This window comes from Motacilla alba, chromosome 4, assembly GCF_015832195.1.
Source record: "Motacilla alba alba isolate MOTALB_02 chromosome 4, Motacilla_alba_V1.0_pri, whole genome shotgun sequence".
NCBI lineage: Eukaryota > Metazoa > Chordata > Aves > Passeriformes > Motacillidae > Motacilla > Motacilla alba.
In genome coordinates this window covers 12,288,695-12,308,472 of record NC_052019.1, presented here as the reverse complement: position 1 = coordinate 12,308,472, position 19,778 = coordinate 12,288,695, and the positions used below count along the sequence as shown (strand labels likewise).

Genomic DNA, 19,778 nt, shown 5'->3' with positions numbered 1-19,778 from the left:
AAAAGAGCGCACAATACTTAAAGTGAATAATTGCCAGATCTGCTGCTGTTCTCAAATGGTTTTCTGTTCTTTTCCATACAGGAAGGTGAGTCTCCTCTGAACAGTAACATCGCAGCATTTGCATTAAAGGCAAAAGTGATCTATCCCATCAACCAGAAATTTAGGGTAAGGTTGTAGAGTCTACTTGTAAAAATTAATGGCAGTCATTCTGTGTCAGAGTAAATTGCAGAGTCAAGTAATGGAAGGAAATTTACTGCCAATCTGCTTAATAGGGATCTTTCCTTTTTTTACAGTCCATTGACTCGGGGCTTATTCTGTAAGGTGTCAGCTGCTTTCAGCTCCCCATCATTGCTGGAACCTGCAACGCTTTACATGGTGTCCAGTCAATTTTCACTGTATTTAAGGGAGCTTTTCTGCCTCTTACCATTAATGGAATTTGGATCTGTCTAAGGAGACATAAGAAAAGCACCGCAAGGATCTAAAAGGCAAAGCATGCACCAAACAGGCTAATTACAACAGAAGAATGCTTTCATGGGCAATTTAAAAGCCTGTCATGTATATGGAAACACTTTTGCTGTATATACTATTTAACTTTTCCTTTAAAAGTAAACACTGAAAATTGATGTGGTGTTTGTCTCCTTATTGTGTTGTATTAATTGACCTTGTGAATTTCCTTTGACTTGTAGCCTTTGGCAGATGGCTCATCAAATCCATCTTTGCATGAGAATCCAAAGCAGGCAGTTCTGCCTAATCAAGTGGTGGAGACGTCTATGTCAGGGAGCCTAGGATCCCTGAGCCAGGGAGACAAAGAGGACTGTAGCTCCTCCACAACAATACATTCCACCACAAGCGATGACAGGTTTCAGGCTCGAGCCTTTCTGAAGGTGGCCAGCTTCCCTGAAGTGCTGACCTGTGAGAGGTAAGCAGTAAACCTGGCCTTGTTTGGTCATTTCCTGTGTTTTTAGGACGTCACTAAAAGTGAAAGGCTGGGTATGAATGCACACAGTCACCACATCAGGACAGGGTTATCTGCTTATAACCCTAAAAAAGTTATTGGGAGATTAATACATTAAGCTGTTGGAAGCCATCCTGTTCTTTGTGAAATTTTGGGAATCAGGGCTGACCAAAAGCTGTCTCATAAAGTGTATCACCGTTAGGATAAGGAGATGTCTTTGTTACATTTTGTATGCTCAGTTCATGTGTGCTGGGGATGGAGCTCTCTGCACTGTACATTGCCATCTCACACTGCAGGTGCCTTGAGAACACTCGGTGGTCTGTTCTCTCTGTTTTAATGGGAACCACTCATGTCTTACTCTGGGTAAACAGTTCCTCTCTGACACTGCTGATGAGCAGGTAGAGGAAATTGAAATGGACTGTCAGCTCTGATTTCCTTTCAGCTGCACCACGGCAAGGTACCCCTAGATGAATACAAGTGTCTGCACTCTAATGAGCAAGAATAAGAAAATCATATTTGTGTCCCAGGGACTGGATAGGGTACTAGCAATGAAGGATGTTTACAAAATACCCACTCTTGTTATGGCTGTTTCAGTTTAAAACCCTGCTTTCCCTGGTTGTATCCGCTCATGCCTATGTTCATCTTGTCTTTTTCTAGAGGAAACTGCAGCACCAACTTTATTAAAAGCTCTATGTTTTGTTTACTTTTACATACAGAAATCTTTTCTGAAAAAGGAGGCAATGTAGAAATAAAGTATTTGGGGTAGTTTTTAGGAGGATCTAGTGGTTAAATGAAACTTACATTGTGTTGTCTTTTTGTGTAAACGTCATTTCGATTGCTATTAATGCATTTTTCATCTTTGTTTTAGTTTTGATGTTAAGCTCTGCCTTTGCAGTCTTACTTTACAAGATCTCATGCTTCTTGATACTGAACTCAGAAAAGAAAAACATGTGGTAGGTACTTATATCTCATTTTTACCTCATTGTTTTGAACATCTTACTTGAATGTTAGTTTAGGAAATAACATAAGCAGCTGGCTAGGTGAGATGTAGTGCAGCAGAGTTGCATTTCCACATTATTGTCTTTTTTTTCCCTCCTACTCTGCATATATATGAGCTTCCTAAGGAAGTAAAATATGATGATGTATACTGGTCTGTGAAATACCAATATAGCAAATACAAAAATTGGTTTTAAACATTACTCCAGAGATTAACATACAGCACTTGATGCTCATAAGAAGAGGTAATAAATTATTTAATAGGTGAGTTTGTCTTACGGACAAACTTGCTTGTTTGTGTGTTGTGACTCCAAAGACTTAAAGCTTTTGGAATAAAATGGAAAATTCAGTTCATCTGAATCAGTACCATTGTGGTAAATACAATAGTTCTGAATTTTTACAGTTGTGGGATTAAGGTACCTTTTAAACCATAGATAACTACCTGCATCAAGTCACAGCATCCAAAACTGACAAGGAAAAAAAAAAGAAAATAAAAACAAAGTACAATTAAGGCCCTGGGATATTCAGTAATGATTGATTGTGGTGCTTAGCCATGATCAGCACCATTACTGCTACTGAGGTTTAGCTCAGTAAATACAAATCTGGACATAAAGTCTATAACTTTTCCCTCCCCTCTTTTCTTGACCTCTGTTTAAACAAAATTGTTAATTTCTCTTATAATTTACTAAATCCACTGAGAATGTTTCAAAGGGTGGGATTTTCTGAACCAATTTCTACACAACCCAAAGAAGGAAACAGGAAAGTAAACCTGGGAAGCAGTTTCTCATCTGATGGATTATCCACATCTAGTTAGATGAGAAAGGGAACTTGTGATCAGATTCCAGAAGGAAGCTTAGCTTGATTATAGAAGGTTGAACTTGATGTCGAAGTTAACAATCAATTTCTAAAGGAAGGTAAGTAGTAACATAGTGCTGTAATCACAGAAACACAGAGAAAATGAGTGCTTAACACGCTTTGTGGCCCACTAGAAATTCCCACAAAGGACTTAGACCTTTAGCTGAATATTTAAATAGCTTTATATTTTTGCCAGAAGGTAAAAAATGGAAAAAATAAATCAGTCTAAGAATAATTTCTTCTTTTCCCCCTCTGCTTTCTCTGATTTCAGTTTTTCTTGGCATCAAGTCTAAGGAAATGCATCCTTTTTTATCAGTCTTCTCCTGAACCCTTTTTTTTCTTTTTACTGTATATGGTATCTTGGTAGTGTGTTCAAAACTTGACACACTCCTGTCCAAAACATTTGCAAGTGAGATCCAAAGCATGACTGCTATATGGTTTTCTCTTCTATTAGGCTCTAATTATATTATATTGCCCAGATTTTGCTCACTGACATGGGCTTCAGTAACTGTTTCTATATGTAAATATGTATGCATTTATGTTTTTATGTTTTTTGCTCAGGGAAGTTCTGCATCATCTTGTTTTCAAGATTATAAGGAACAGGCAGGTGGCTGTTAAATTTCATGTATTTTTATTTCCACACTGGAAAAGACTGCAGCAGTTACTAATGAAGTGAATTAACCTTACACTGAAACTCTAATTGAGGGAAGAGGGGAAAAGGTTAAGCAAAAGTTTTCCCAGTGTTAAAAAATTAAAAAATGTCTTTTTGAAGACACTGGTATTACAGTCTTAAAAAAAAAGCACACAAATGGAAAATAAGTATTTTTCTTGCAAGACAAGCTAGCTAGAACTTGAGATAGTTTCTTTTGGGTTGTATATAAAAATGTTTGATGTGTTAGGTGGCTTACTACAGCTGCAGTCAGAGTAATGGGTCTTTATTATCTTTTGAATAGTTAGTATCTTCCAGTTTAGAGGTTCATTAAACTTTAGAAAAATGGGCTTTGTATTTTCAAGTGATCTGCATTTTCTCCAGTCAAGAATAGTTTAAAATGTATCTGTCTGGTTACAAGGATATATGAGATTAGGTGTAGCACCATCTTCCAGTGTCTCACTGGAGCCAAAACCAGAGAATTTTTCACAGTGCAAGTACTGGAGAGTCGCTGGTGATTTATCTGTTAATTTATGTGTTGTTTCACTTATGATTAGCTATAATCTCCCTGATTGATTTAAATCAGCGAAAGTTATTACAAAGATGTCATTACAATAATGTCCTTACAGGCACTTAACCTGAGTGTTGTTTTCTTCCTTTGAAACAGATGTTTATTCAGGTTTTCAAGATATACCTCACAGACCTCCATCGTAAAAAGAAGATTACTGATGGTTTGTTGAAGAAAATCCTTTTAAATCTGGAAAATGTAAGTGGGTTTGTTGGTTAGTATTTAAGGCCACACAAAATAAGAGTTTATTTTATTACCACAGCAGCCATTTCACCTACTCCTTTTGAGCATCCATGTCATTTGTAATCTATTTCTGAAAAAAATGCAAAGAAACTCCCTTGTGAGTTGATTTTCTTCATTACCTTTTATGCTTTTCCTCTTTGTTGCTGTATGACGTGATCTATGTAATCTGTTAAAGATAAAATATTTTGTAGTTGAATCCATTTAAACAGAACATTTTGAATCTTATTCACTCAGATTTAATAATTTCTAATTATCAGGGGCTTTGTTTAGTCCCAGGTATCTTGCTGATAATAAAATAGTAGGAAATAAAGTAGCAGTATGATGCTCAAGGCTTTAATCAGGGGAAAATATACTTATTTTCTGCATCATCCTTTTTTCTTTCATGTACTTTATCATAGTCCATATGCCACTTCTGAACTGGAAGACATATATTGACAGTCAGAGTGTTTCAGGTAGAGTCACAGTACTATTGTAGTATATTAGAAGGAACTATTAGAAGGAACAAAAAGCTTTACAAAACTATAGAAAATAGGAGAGCTGTTGGTTGCACTTTCAGTTTAGAGTCACAGAAAAATCTGGATTGAGAAGCACATCTTGAGATTGTCTGGTCCAGCCTTCTGTAGGAAGCTTTATCTTAGGTAAGTTTATCCAGTGCCCTGCCAATCCAAGTCTTGAATGTTTGTACTGAGAGCAGCTCAATCACAGCAGCAATTATGCTTTTCTTACATGTAGATGGAATTTCACATCTGGACATTTGTCTATCAGCTCATGAGCTCTTGTTGTTGAATACTTTGTGCAGTCTCACAATCTGTGAATTACTGTAAGAATCTCTGTAGTTGTACCCTATGATTTATATCAGAGGGTAGTATTTTACCTTAAAGCACTCTTCTTTGCCTTAAATTCTCAGGTTTAGTATTAAAGCTTATTGTATTTACTAGATGAAAAGTGAGATTAGATGTGCAAAATCCTTTTACTGGTGGTCTTCTGGTAATGACTTCAAATTATAAACAGATCTGATCTAGAACAGGGATGTTTCCTGATAGAACCTAATCCTCAGTGAAGTTTGATGGCATCACTGTCCTCATGCTCTAAGATGCTGCAATACAAGGACTAAATCCAAATAATTAGATGCAGTAATTGCCAGAGAAGTCCAGTTGTTTAAGTGCCAATATGGGGTTTCTGTGTCCTATATGATGGAGAGAAGGATCTTGTAAGCCTGACAGTCTTAGAGGTGAGATATCATACAAGGAGCAAGGCTGGTTATGACCACCACGTAAAAGAGATGTTACATGTTTTATTTCAGACAGCGTTTTCCACTTTTAATTCTGCATCATAAAAATTCATGGGATTTTGATGAAATTGATAGTGAAGCCTGTCAAAATCTACTGCCTTTCTTTAAGGCATAAGGGTATCAAGTTAATGCACTGATATCCAAAAGTGGATGGTGTTAGAAGTCAGTGCTTGCTATGTAAGGCATGTTGCAACGAAGGAAGAGTCACCCTTTTTGGTATCAGCTTACTAAGCAATGGCAGCAGACTAGTATTTGTCAGCAACATCAGCTTTCATAAAAAATCACTCTGGTTTCTAAAGGACTGAAAAACTGTGAAACCTCATGTAATCATGCAGCCTGTAATTCATCCCTTATGAGCATTACAGGTGTGTTCATCCGTGTGTGTTCATCCAGCACTCTGCGGGAATCACTATCTGATTATCACCTGCATACTTACCTGGGCTTTTAAACACAGCATGTACACTCATAGCTGCCATTTAAGATGAGGCACATGCATTAAAATAAAAATATTTGTAGATAGATTCCAGGGGTTATTAGTGTAAAAGCTCTTGAAGTAGTGTTTACTAACGAATTCAGCAGAGATGGATTACGGTCTTGACTGTACTCACATCCTAGTGGAAATGTATGTGTTTGTATTAAGTTTACTTCAGAGCTGGCATATATCTGGAGATTTCCTTGCTTACTACAGAAGGTACATTACCAAGAAAGAGAACTTTCTGAACACTCCTGCTCAGCTTCCTTAGCCATGAGCCAGAACTGACATACAGATTCACTCCCAAATTTAGAAGTTATGTCTGTTTTTCTGTTTAAGAAATCACTTGGTTTTTTTTCCCCCAGGATTTTGAAGAATTACAGAAACAACTTGACTCTAGACTCCAGAATACTGAAATGTCAGCAGCCTGTAATTCAGAGTTCCAGACTCTAGAAGACCTAGAAAGGAGGGAAAGGGAATATTCTGAGCACGTAATAGATAATGTAACTTTCTAATTTTTTCTAAAATTTTATTTTAATGTTATTCTTTTGGTGGGGAGTTCTTTAGTGCAATGGTTTTGTTGAGTAGTCCACAGTTGGTATTTTATATGTGTCCTGAAAATATTTTTACTTTGCCCCAGCAAAATATTTACAGCTCCCTTTGTGTGTCAATGTGTTTTTATAAAGAAAACATTTTTTTTGCTTTTTGTAAAACACTACTGTTTTATTAGCTGAGAAATGTCTGGTGCTTGTCTGATGGTAAGATTTATTTCAAGCCTATGTATAGCCTGACTTTTAGGAAAGTTATCCTAGCACCTTGCTTTTGTCAATCCCTGTAACTGAGTAAGGAAGTAATAAGAGCCTACAATTTTTTTTCAGCAGAAAGGATTACTAAAACTATAGTTGCTGGGGAATGTTTTAGTATGTTTTGTGCATTTACTTGAGCAAAGCCTTTTTCTTTAGTGTGAGAATATATTTACATTTTTTGGTGTGAAAATACTGTTTGATAGCAGGCATTGGGATTTTTTTCTCTAAAGTAGATTCACTGTGTCAGTCTAGCTTTCGGGCTGGAAAACTGGAGGTTAAGAGCATTCTATGTCCTATTCTCCAGTAAACTGAGTAATATTATTCCCAGCCCTGTTTTTGAAGCTTGAGCAAATTGACTGCTGATGAAAATGAGTGAGTGACCGCTCTGTGAGCTGCCTGTGCTGATTGACTGTGGCATTTCAGCCCTGGACCAAACAGCCCATCACCTCAGCCTTAGGCCTTTTTCATACAGGAGTTAACATTTTTTAATGTCTGGTGCTTAGAATGCTTCACTGCGAATTTTCTCTGCTTTCTCTGAGCTCTTCACTTTATAGTGGAAGTCCTGGTAACATTGGAACATCTGTGTCAAGTTTCTTTTGTACTTTAACTTTGCTCAGTGGAAAAATTATTATTTAGAGTTTTCCAGAGTTAGTCATGTAAAAATAATTGTTGGCAACTTTGCAGAGCAACATGAGGCATTTATTCACCAGCAGTGATCATCCTTCAGCAGGCCTGTCACTCTTGTGCCTGCAGATGCTTTTCGTTGTACTGAAAATAATTTCCCTCTATGCAGATTTGTATAGCTCAGTACCTTGAACTAATCCAGTCTTCCTCTGAGAGTATAGAGGGGGTTTTGCCATACTCACAGATGCCATAATCACTTTTTTTTTCCAAAATTCATGGGTACTTAATAGAAATCATGGTGATGGATGCATTTTTTACCTTCATGTGCACGAGTAATCCCACAGAGCACAGAATCTTGACAGTGTGCACAGTCATGTTTGTGGAATCAGACCTAAAACTAGGGATTGTCCATATAATAATCCATCAGAATTGGCACATACACTGTGCTGACATAAAGTATTTAATTCCAGCCAGCAAAGTGCTTATGTAGCATCTAGCTGTGAAAGGCTTTGATGGTGTAAAACAGTAATAATTTTCAGTTTTTCTTTTTTTTTGTAAAAATGTTGTTTGACTAGAATACCTCCTCCTACAGCTAAATAAACTTCTCAGAATAAAAGTGATGCAATTTATCTTCTAGGCATTTACCATCAATACTAAAAACATTATAGGCTCTTGTAGGTGCAATATGTAGAGAATTAACAAATTCTTAGCTAGTTAAAAAGAATTATGACAGTTATTTTAAAAGGTCAGGTTTGACCTACTGGTTTTGTGCCACCACCGATATATTATATATATGTATTTTATACATATAAAATACATAATAGTCTCTTTAGCTTTGCAAATTGTTTAATATAACTGAGAGCTGTCTGTGACGTGTATTTCAGTAGACTCATATATATACCTCTTTCTGTAATGAAATACCAGATGATTAATGAGGGAACATGGGCTGTTTTTTGATTCATATTCCACAGATGGAAGCCTTCTGGAAGCAGACTGACAAAGCCCAGCAGGATTTTTTGGACCAATCAAAATGCTCAAGTGCCAAAGCAACGAAGATAATGATGGATCTGACTGAGAAGATGATTGCAATAGAAAGCTTGTTAAGTGAATCTCAGGACTTGCAGGCAATGGTAAAGAGAGAAATAAAAGTTGAGACAGATTTAGTCAATCTGAGCAGAAAGAATTATGTCAGTGCAGAGTCTGTCAGTCCTGCCTCAGGAGTGATGTAGGCTGCTCAATCCAGTTGCCTCTGAGCTTTATTGCTGAGAGCTCAACTTCCATTGCACTTTAGGAAGACTCATAGGAAGGTGAACTATCTGCAGTTGAGTTCTAATTCTCAGAATACCATTCAGGTAGTCATGTAAGGAAAAAGTATTATTAATGCAGATGATGAACCAGGAGCGATAGCACAAGATCCAGTCGATAGAGAATTGTTACTGTGTTGTTACTTTCTTTCGAAATATTTATTCCACTTCGACTCACAAATCCTAATTTAAATTTGAGGGTTATTCTGTGTGTTCGGTGACTTTAATTTGAATTGAAAATTTTTATCAGCTCTTAGGGATACGGTCTGAAGAGGGAAAACTGTGTTCATAAATGCACCAACACTGTGCTTGTTAAATCTAACAGATCCCTTCTTGTTTTTTGCACAGGATATGCTGAAAGAGTTACATGTAATTTATAGATTAACATACAATTGGAATCCCTGCATTTATTAGTAATTTGGTGTATAAACAGATAACAGTAATTATTACCTTGTTAGCTTTGCATTGGAGCAGTTCAGTAGACTGAGCTGGCCAGGTATGAAAAAAGCCTTTGCTGCTTGTCACACTCGACCCAAACTGGGCTGCTGCACAGTAAGTTCCTTCAGATGGGCAGACTGCAGATAAGATAATCTGGATACAGATACAGGAGATATTCCTGCCTGAAGTCACTACTGTGATGATGCTGAAATCTCATTGCAGAGGTCATTGTAGGTACATCTCTATTAATTACAGTAGGTTAGAGAATCATAGAATCATTTGGTTTGGAAAAGAGCCTTGAGATTGAGTCCAGCTGTTAACTTAGTACAGCATTGTCAAGCTCTTTCTAACTTTGCAGCATTGTTTAAAGCAGCTGTACTTTTACCTGGGAAATCTTTCTGTACTGTGATCATGGGCTACTTCTTTAATAGTGCAGTGAAAGCTGCTAGGCCATAGGCAATTATACTAATTTTTAGTATATGTATTGAACTCTGTCTGACTGTGTATTTGAAGGAATCACAGCATTATCAGAATTAGGTATGTGTCCTCATTTCAAACTGAGAACCTGTACTGGTGTGCCATATAGTATCTTGAAAACAGGTCACGACTTCCATGTTATCTTCTATCCATCTATCCTCCTTGAGTATTTAAGTTTTTTCTTCAAAGCTGTTATTGTCTTTTCCAGACTTAATGTCTTCTTGACACCTACAAATAATGAAAAACACCAATAATTTTAGATTACCTCTTGCAACTGAACATGCAGTAAACCTACTGCTAGCCTGCACTGATCTAGACTTTCAGAAGTATTGAAGTACATGAAGATGGTTATTCACATGGTTTTGAGAAGCCTCAGTGGTTTTCTTTGTGGTTTGGGAATCAATAGTTCAGTGTAAGGAAAGCACAACCAAAGATACATTCTTTGTTTCTAAACAGGACTTTATGTTTGGCTTAGGACATTCAGGAAAGGTTATTCAGCTGGGAGCTTATGGTGAAAATGATTGATTCACTGAAGTCCTCTATACCAGAAGAGTGTAAGGGTAGATTAAATACTGTGTCAAATATTCTGGACCACTTAACTGTAAAGAAGAATCTTTCAGTCCGACAAAAGGAAGAGCTTCTAACAGACCTGCACAAGGCCTTCTGGGAACAGCTGGCACATTACAGTAATGGTGAGTACTTGGACTGGAGCTCATGACTTACATGAATTCTCATTGTTTTAAAGAGTAAAAAAATGACAGCTTCAGCTGTATATACCCCTCTGTTTTAAAAAGATACTAATGAATTGACCAGGATCAGTTTTATTCTGGAGAGTATATGTTTGGAATGGGAACTTTGATTTTAGGCCTTTTATGTCTTGTTCCAGGTATTGCTAGGTACTTACTCTATAGTTCACAGAATCTAATTGCATTAATTTGAATTGTACTTGCTACAAGTATTTGTGATATTTGTGATATCTCCATTTCTCTGTTGTTCACATACTTGGCATTGCTGGTCATACTGGCTGACATAAGACACTGTCTTAGGATTTCTTGGTAGCATGTAAAGCCAGAAGCAGTTGTGCTATATACAAAGCAGTTGTGCTATCACTTTTCTGAAAAGATAATGTTAAAGCTTATGATCTTCCTATAAATCTCTCTTTTCTTATGTCACACAAAAATACTTCTAAAGTGAAGTATTTCCTCTTTCTTTTGCACCTCTTCATATTGCCTATCTGAAAAGCACACAGTCATAATAAAGTCTAAGCTGACTGACCCACTGATTTAAGGTTCTCCCTGTGTCATTTGTATGTTACCTAATGCCCAGTGTTGAGAAATATAGCCCTATCTTCTCTGTTAGGTGATGTTTCAGGGCTCAGTGCCTCCCATCAGCAATCACAGAAAATAACGGTAAACATGTAGCCAAAAGGAAAATAATGCAAACCACTTCAACACAATTTCCAGAACAATTTCTGCTATTTTTGGACACATTTAAAGAAAATTGTCATAGCACAATGGCATTAGGTTTAGAGTTCAGTGAACTGAATAGTCAAAATGAATGCAGTCTTGTTGCAGTATGTTCTTGCTGCAGTGCTGCTCACTCATTTGGGCTTGGTGGTGATAATTTGTGCCTTATCTCACAGTCATAAATTCACAGAATCACAAAATGGTTAGGGCTGAAAGAACTTCTGGAGGTTGTGTGGTCCACCCTGTCTGCTTAAGCAGGTTGAGCTACTGTTGGTTGGCCAGGATCATGTTCAGACAGGTTCTCTCTCCAAGAATGGAGACTCCATCTGGGCCACCTGTCCCAGTGCTCAGTCATCCTCATTGTAAAATGAACCTCCCGTGTTTCAGTTTCTGGCAGCTGCCTCTGGTCCTTTTGTTGGGCACAACAGAAGAGAGGGGCTCTGTCTTCTTTGTGCCCACTCTCCAGGTGTTTCTATACTCAGATGTTTATATATTTATTATGCACAGATCCCCCCTGAGCCTTCTCTTCTCCAGGCTGAACAGCCCCAGCTCTCTCAGCTCTCTTTTAATAGACTGGACGTGTTCCAGTCTATTAATCGTTGTGGCCCTTTGTTGAACTCTCTTCAGGATCTCCATGTCTCTCTTGTACTTACCTGGCTGTGGAGCCCAGAAATGGACACAGCACTCCAGGTGTGGCCTAACCAGAGCTGAATGGAGAGAAAGGATCCCCTCCCTCTATCTGCTGGCTTATGTTCAACCTGGTGTCCACCAGAACTCCAGGTTCTTTCCTGCCAAGCTCCTTTCCAGCTAGGCAGTCCCTGCCTGTGCCTGGGGTGCACCTCTCCAGGTGCAGCACTTTGCACTTCCCATTGTTAAACTTCAGGAGGTTTGCATCAGCCCATTTCCCAGCTTGTCAAGTGCCCTACGGATGAAAGTACAAGCATGTGTGGTGTATCCGCCACTCCTCCCGTTTTTTGTGACCTCTGCAGACTTGCTAAATTTGCACTCTGCTCCATCATTCAGGTTATTAGTGAAGCTACTGAGCAGAGTTGCACTCAGTATTGACCCTTGGGGTACACCAGTAGGTGCTGGCTTCCAGGTGGACTTTGAGCAAGTTTTCAATCCATCTCACTGCTCATCCATCCTCTTCTTTGTATCTGTCAGGAGACTGCATCAAAAACCTGCCTGAAGTCAGGGTAGCCGATATCCACCACTCTCCTGTCATCTACTGAGCCAATTATTTCATCACAGAGAGTGCTGCAGACTTGATCCTCTTTCAGAACATCTAACTGTATGAACAGTTTGCTGATATTCACAAATACATATATATTGTGATATAGTTTCTTTTGTTGTTTGTTTCTAAACAACTGTTTAGTTTCTTTTGTTGTTTGGATGTTTGTTTCTAAAACTGTCTATGCTTAGTTCATAGTTTTCACATAGGTTCAGCCACTAACTTTCTTTAAGCATAAATGGGCGTCTCTGGGTGATTTTTCCTTATTTTTGTCAATTTTCACTTGTTCCAAAGCAAAAATACCTCTGTCCAGGCCTTTATTTTATGCAAAGTAGGTTTTTATAGTTATATATAGCTAAATATTACATTTGGTATATCCCGTGCAGAAGAACATTATCAACCTCCTGGTTTTACATAGAAATGACACGTACTTTAAAAAAAATGATCTGGAGTGCAGCATTTATTCCAATAGAGCCTTATGTTGACCTTTCTTATGAGCTTCTAAATACAAAAGTTAAACTGTACCTGTAATTCACAAACAGAGCACAAACTCAGCAAGACTGTGCTCCTAGGGTACAAAATAAGGAAGTAGTAATCTATAGTGTTTAAAAGTAAAACGCTTCTACATTTCTTTAAGTAGTATTTTCATTACAGGCTTTCCTGTACTCTTGGTGCACCTTCAGGTGTTCTGTCAGTGTATCATCAGCCTGTGGATAAGCACAATAAATTAGCATGGAGAATAAATAACATTCTTGGTGCTGCAGTACTGTGTTCCTTTTGTTTCTCTACAAAATAATTTCTCGTAGTTAAAGCAGCTTGGTGTAGTGGCAGAACAGCAGCCACAGGTAACTGTTCTTTTGCATCCCCCTTTAGCTGCTTGTGTCAGGAGTAAAGTACTGCTCTGGGGCAGGGTAGCTGGGGGAAATTAGTAAAATTTTTTCCTAGGTGGACAAGCAATGAGACATGAAGTGGCAGAACATTTAAAGCAGTGATTGCACTCAGCAGCCCAGGATGCAAATAGACTCGTTAATTTATATATTACTTGGACCTACAGGGGGAATAAAGTGGGGAGGAATTTAGTCCCAAGTAGTTCGTATTAGTAGCACAAAATTGGAGGGACCTTGACAACTTTTACTGCAGGTTCTTGGATGAGTCACTTTAGAAGTCTGGTATGTATGGGCTGCATGCCAGTTCAAACTAATCTGAACTAGCACTGCTTTAGACCTTTTCTCCTCACCATATGTTACTGCCCCTGTCCTTGCAGCAGCATTTGCATATCTTCAATTAGGTAATGAGACACTTATGGACCTTCCGGAAGCAGGAGGGGGAGGTTTGGGGTGCTGCATGAGGCAATCTGTTTCTTGGACTAACACACTGCCTTTGCATAAACAGCAGCACCCGTGAAAGGGAGGGTGCAGGATGGTAGCAGTCCAAAAACCTGATAGATTTAAGTGCCATGTAACAATTTAGAAGTTCACATCTAAAAAGGCCATCAGGGTAAGAAGCAAATTTCAAATCCTGCATGGTGATTACTTGCCTATTTCACTCACTAACAGATCTCCGTGAGCTTATGTTGTGTGACAGTAGCAGATGCTGCATTCTCCCTGTGGAGTTGTGGTGCCTAATTGTTTGTGGTTTATGTTCCAGAGTGCATGCAACAAAGTAAAGACCTGATCTGGAAACGGCTGCAGTGCCGTGCGAAGAAGAAGGAAGAGTTCAGACACAGATGGGAAGCTGAACAAGAGAGTCTCCTTAGCAAAACTTACCTTACTGAAGATGTTCATAATTTTGTCAAGGTGAACAAGTAAAAGCTTATTTTCCTTGTTCAGTTAGTTTCTAAAGCCAAATGTATTGCAGATTTCTCCCAGTTCCGTAAAATTGGGAATTTTGGGTCCTCGTCGGAATCATGTGTGGTAGCGCAGGTGGACAGGGTCAGAACCCCTGTTACCATGGCTTTTCCTGCAGTGTTGGTGGTGTTGCATTGGAAGAAAATGCCACTGGGGTTAATGCAAAATTGCACGTTTCGTAGAAAACATCTTTTACTTAGGTACTGTGTGTTTGCTTCAAGACAGGAAATACCTGGAGGAAAGTGCCCAGCCTGCATTACAAAAGGAAACAGTCTGCACTGATCTAATTGCTTTTCTGTGAGTGGGGTTACTGAGGCTCAAAAGATTTACCAGATTTCAGAGAAGTAGAGGAAAAACTAATTATGATCTCTGGCAGTTTGCCTTAGAGAAGGTTTGCAGTTGATAATTTAATATGGTATACAATGGTCAGTGTAATGTTTTCGTGCTCATATTTTCTATAGAGGTTTGTTGTTATTGTTCCAAATGAATATACAAAATCAGAGTTCTTAGCTGTAAATGCTGAGAGCTGCAAAGTTCGAGTAACTGCTGAGAACTGCAAACCCAAGTTATTAAGAATTAAAAAAAAATCAATACTCAATTTTCATGAAAATAAATAATTTAAGGTGAAAGTGGTTACATCCAACAGCATTAAACTTTTGATGAAATCTAATAACTTAGGTAAAATTACTGTATGAGAAGACCCAGATTCCAACTGCAGCAGACTATCAGAATTTATTGGTCCTAACATTGGAATTTTGCACTGTGGGGCCATATTCTTTAATTATATTGTATGAATTGGATAAAACAGTTATTATTTCTGTATGCACACCTGCTTGGCAACACCTCACTCCAAAACAAGTAGAGCACTTTTTACATCTTTGCCTTTTCATAACTTGAGACAAATAATTCTGTTGCACATTTTTGTAGCCAGTGTGCACTTGTGAATGTATTTTCCTTTTAGACATCATTGGACACTCTTGGACACATCCCAGATTCATTGAACAAAGCTTAAAATTTTTGCTGTAAGACCCCTTCCCTACAAAGGTAGAGCCACACAGCTTTGTGCAAGAGATGCTCTATTCTGTACACCTGATGAGCAGATCATTAGTCTAGAGTTTAACTAAGCCTACTCAACAGTTTCTGACAGGCTGAGCAGGAAGGGGCAACTTGCACTTCATGCTGCAGGACAGAACACAGCTGAGTCTTAGGATTATGAAATGCCTGTGTACAAATTATGAAAGTCAGAAATATAAGCCTTTCTGCTGCACGGTGGGAGAGTCTTTTGTCCCAGAACAAATGGGGTCTTAAGTGCAGAAACTCTTCAAAGAACAAGAAAAACGTGTACCTGCAGCTCCCATGGTTTGACTTAAATAGTCCAGTAATTATTTTGAGAGAACAATCCACTTGGCACTGAGGAGCTATTTTAAGTTTGTTTCATAATTTCACAGCCAGCCCAACAGTAAAGGAATTGATTGCAAAGCCTTACCATGAGCCCAGAGCTGTACCCATCAAAAACACTTCTTTTCTCTGCCTTTCCCCCTTCACCTCATCAAGGGCTTATGCCACCATGATAGCAGCCTTGTCAGTAAGTGACCTTTCTGCTGAATTTTAAGTGGTTGCCAGTTATGATGGTGGATTTTGCAATAAACTTCATTCATATCAGATTGCTCTGAACACAAGTAGGGTGGTAACAATTGAATTGCTGCAGATCTGATTTTTTTGTAAGAGAGAATGAGATACATAGCAAAGGTTAGAGTTCCTGTATCATTTGTTCTCCTTCATCTATGTTTCTGTTGGAAAAGGAGGATTTTAATTTTCTCTTTTACTGGCAGGGAGTACAGGAATGATCAGTGAAGAACACAAACCATAAAGTGTCAGTTACAGTAATCCAGTCTGGCTCTGCCTACCCACGGTGGAAATACAAGTTGTAGCCGTTAATTTGTCAAATTCTGTCATAAAGTATGGCTCCATGACATGTGTGAACTTTCAAGTCTACCTCTACAAGAATGCTGAAGCATTTATGGGCACTTTGGTCCTCTTTAGAAGAGCTCTATTGGCATACCTAATGAAGAAAGCCATATTTACCATGGGAGGGATAGGGAGCACTTGGCAGATTAAATAAATATGGAATATTTATGGATAATGCTACTCATTAGTCTGTAGATTGACGTAGTCTTTGTCTGTGAAATATAATTTTCCATGAGCCTACCAGCACATCCACAGTCACAGTCGTTACTAGAAGAAAAAAATTGCATTCCTCTTAAGTCTGTGACCAAGGGCAAGTCAGGACCACATCATGGACCAAGTCAGGACCACATCAGGACCACATCAGCCTTTTAGGAACCACCATGGGACATGGTGACCAACCCCAGTGCAAAAGCCCTGTACAGTGTGGTACAGCTGTAACTCAGGTGTCTCATGATGATGTCAGACGGCTGTTCTGCACCTCATAGTAATGGCTGTGATGTAGTGATAATTCATACACTGGAAAGCAGGTTTCAAGTCAGATCATTTAACATGTTTTGTAGTAGTATTTACATATTATTTAACCCATATTGCTGAGGCTAAGAGATTTTATACTCAAGACTGGATAAGCTCAAATGAAGGTGGTAAGGCAAGTTCCATTTCCCTCTGAGTCATGGTTCCAGCATGAAGAGCATCAAGGAAGAAAAGGGAAGGATCACAAGAAACTATTAAGATCTTTTCAGCTGTTTAAACATACCTACTGTGTTTCTTTTTAGGCTTACCATGGGCTGATGGAGAAACACTGGCAAGCACAATGGGATCTGGAGGAGGAGGATGACTGTGAGAGCACAGAGGCTGTCGCCAATCTCTACAAGGTGCCACTTCTAGTGATAAATGTCATTTGCTGAATTAATTTTGAAGATTTCCTAACCCCACCACAGTGTCAGGCCTTGGGGAAGATTGGGGAATTGCAGGAAGGATCACCTCCAGGAATTACAGCTCCAGAAAGCTAGGCTGCCAAAGCAGAAGATGGAGGCAGGACAGTCTTCCATATTAGCTTGCCTTTTCCACTATCTTCCCAAACACTATGTTTCCTAACCTTATATTAGTCAGAAAATGCCTGCATGGTCTGCCAAAACATGCTGCCCAGGTGGCTGACAAGCTTGCAGTAATGTTGGGAGCATACAATGTCATTACTACCAGGAGGGAGATTTCATTTATGTGGCATAATTATCTCTTCTGCATTGTCACTTAATGATACTATTCTAAATGAGAACTTCACTATATCTCCAAAGACAATCTTTTCATTCATTTCTCACAGAGAATTTTTTTTTATTCTAGTTAGTTCCCTGAAATAGGTTCAGATCTTTGGTGTAAGTAATATTTTTACACTTCTTTTTGTTACTGATTTGGAAAATTCTAGGTGCTTCATGCTTTTGCATCATCTTTAATTATTTTGTGTCTATGCAGAAAAAATATGATAACATGATCTCTCTGGTGAAGCCCACAACCATAGTCAGTAGTGACCTTTAATTAGGCTGGAACTAATCACTTTCAGCTCAACAGGATCCTTGTCATGATTAATTATGACCAGATCAGGATATTTTGGAAACTTGTGGTTCCTATCACATACAGCTAATATACCCATACAATCTTAATTAGCAGTAGTCCACATGCACTTTTTCAAATTCATTTGATAAAAAAATAAAGCCAGTGAATCAGAGTACATTAAATTTACAAAGCTGTATAATATAAGAAAAAATGAACATGTTTGCTGATATTACTGTGCTCAGTTCATCATCCATAGTTACTAACTTCTCCATCCCCTTCCTCAATTCATGTGAAGTCTGGAGACTAAACAATTTTTTTTTTGTTTTATCTTACACAGTTCCTCCTCATTTGTGAAATTATATTGCTTTCCTTTATTGTGTACTCTACTTTAGTAACACTAAGACAGGACTGAAAGTCCTATTTCTTTTCAGTACTAAGCTAAGTTTTCTTTCCCACTAAAGAAAGACTAGTTTGGGTAAATTAAGTTTTTCTAGAATTGCCAGGTTGCCAGGAGAACTGCACAAACTTGAACTCTGCCAGTTCACCGAGCTCTAGGCCATTATATTCCATATTACAGCTGCTCTCCTATGACTAGACCCAAACACTGCCAGACACGAAAAACTGCAAGTACTGTGATCCAACTGGCATCTGTTAAATGAGAGTCCACAAATCTTTATTTCCACTTTCTTTTTTTCTGCAATAAAACATTTTTACTGTGATTTTTAATATAATGAGCAACTACACTTTCTCCTTTTAACCCCAAATACAGATCCTATGAACTGTTTTAAGAGAGGAGGCTGCTTTTGAATAAACCTTATAAGCTAGAAAGAAGAGATAATACAAATGAGCATAGCCCCACTGAAGGTAAATGGGGCTGTTGTGACTTCTACAGCTGAGGACAGTGCAGTGCTTACATGTTTTCCATAGCCAGGGGTATAAAAGCAAAAGTAGACTTGCTGTTAAAGGAAGGAGGTGCATCTCACAAACACAATGCCTTTGCTTCACTCTCTGCTCCCCCACACATCCACAGCAGAAGTGCAGCCTGTACAAGCACAAGTCTTTCCCTGGGCAGCAGGACTTTGCCTCTTCCCTTAGTTGCTCCGGGTTTGTCATAGGAAGAAGCTGCTGCTGCTATTGGGAAAGGCAAGGTAGCAGTGGGAAGATGACAGAGATTTGAGATCCTCCACAGTGCAGTTGTGTGACTGCAGCTCAAGCAGAGTTAAACAAGCAGGCATTAACAAGCTGGGTACCAGCAAGCCTCACGTGGCAGCAGTCAGCTCTGTGCTACACACCTGTGTCCCCACTGGGTTTGGACCCTAGTCCTTTGTAGAACCAGCGAGTTTGGGCATTTGTGTAAGCACTGCAGAGCCTGATGTTGCCTTTCCAGGAAGATCTGCACTCCCTGAAGCTTAACTGACAGTCATTTGCCTTGCAAATGGAGAAGCTGAAACATGATCTCAATGAAAAAGGTGATGTTAAAATATAAGAAAGAGGTCATCATGTGACTGAACAGGGAGCCTGTGAGTATTATCAGGACAGGAAAAAAGGTGTTACTAACCTGTAAGTGCCACTCCCTTGTGGAAGATCCTTAGATTGTTCTCACAGTGCTCTTCTAAGCCCTTATCAAATTTCTATGCCTTTTCCATTTTTTCATTTTTTTGCCTTTTAAACAGATCAAGATAGATTTATATAACCCTCTAGCACTAGGGAAGTCTGTACTGCTACAGTACATGGAAGAATTATCCAAATTGGTGAATAAATATGTAAAAATTCAATGATCTGGAAGCTGAGTGTGTTTGCATAGAATAATTGAGTAGGTTTGTTTTGTGTACGCATGAATAAATCAATTAAAATGATTTAACCAAGGTCAGTGGACTCTGTTGATGCCTGAGTGAACGAATGAGTTATATTTGGAGGATAGTGTAGGACTTTTCAGCCACACTAGTGGATTAAAAGAGTGTACTGTAGGTGAATAGTCTGTGTCTAGACACAGGCTCCAAAACTGGTTTTTGAAATGTGTGTTGAAGAATGAGGGCACAT

At 38.6% G+C, this 19,778-nt stretch overlaps 1 protein-coding gene across 4 annotated transcripts in view; it reads left to right on the top strand.

The window, feature by feature from the left end:
• Positions 1-19,778, top strand: part of EVC (EvC ciliary complex subunit 1) — a 49,791-nt gene that overhangs the window by 5,547 nt on the left and 24,466 nt on the right. For 3 of the 4 annotated variants that reach the window (XM_038134453.1, XM_038134452.1, XM_038134455.1), the window contains exons 3-11: positions 82-165; positions 687-919; positions 1,824-1,908; positions 4,123-4,221; positions 6,395-6,532; positions 8,431-8,589; positions 10,154-10,370; positions 14,023-14,171; positions 16,964-17,062. In XM_038134453.1, coding sequence (XP_037990381.1) covers positions 82-165; positions 687-919; positions 1,824-1,908; positions 4,123-4,221; positions 6,395-6,532; positions 8,431-8,589; positions 10,154-10,370; positions 14,023-14,171; positions 16,964-17,062 — 1,263 coding nt within the window. The remainder of the gene's footprint in view (positions 1-81; positions 166-686; positions 920-1,823; positions 1,909-4,122; positions 4,222-6,394; positions 6,533-8,430; positions 8,590-10,153; positions 10,371-14,022; positions 14,172-16,963; positions 17,063-19,778) is intronic. The other variant, XM_038134454.1, reaches the window with a different exon arrangement.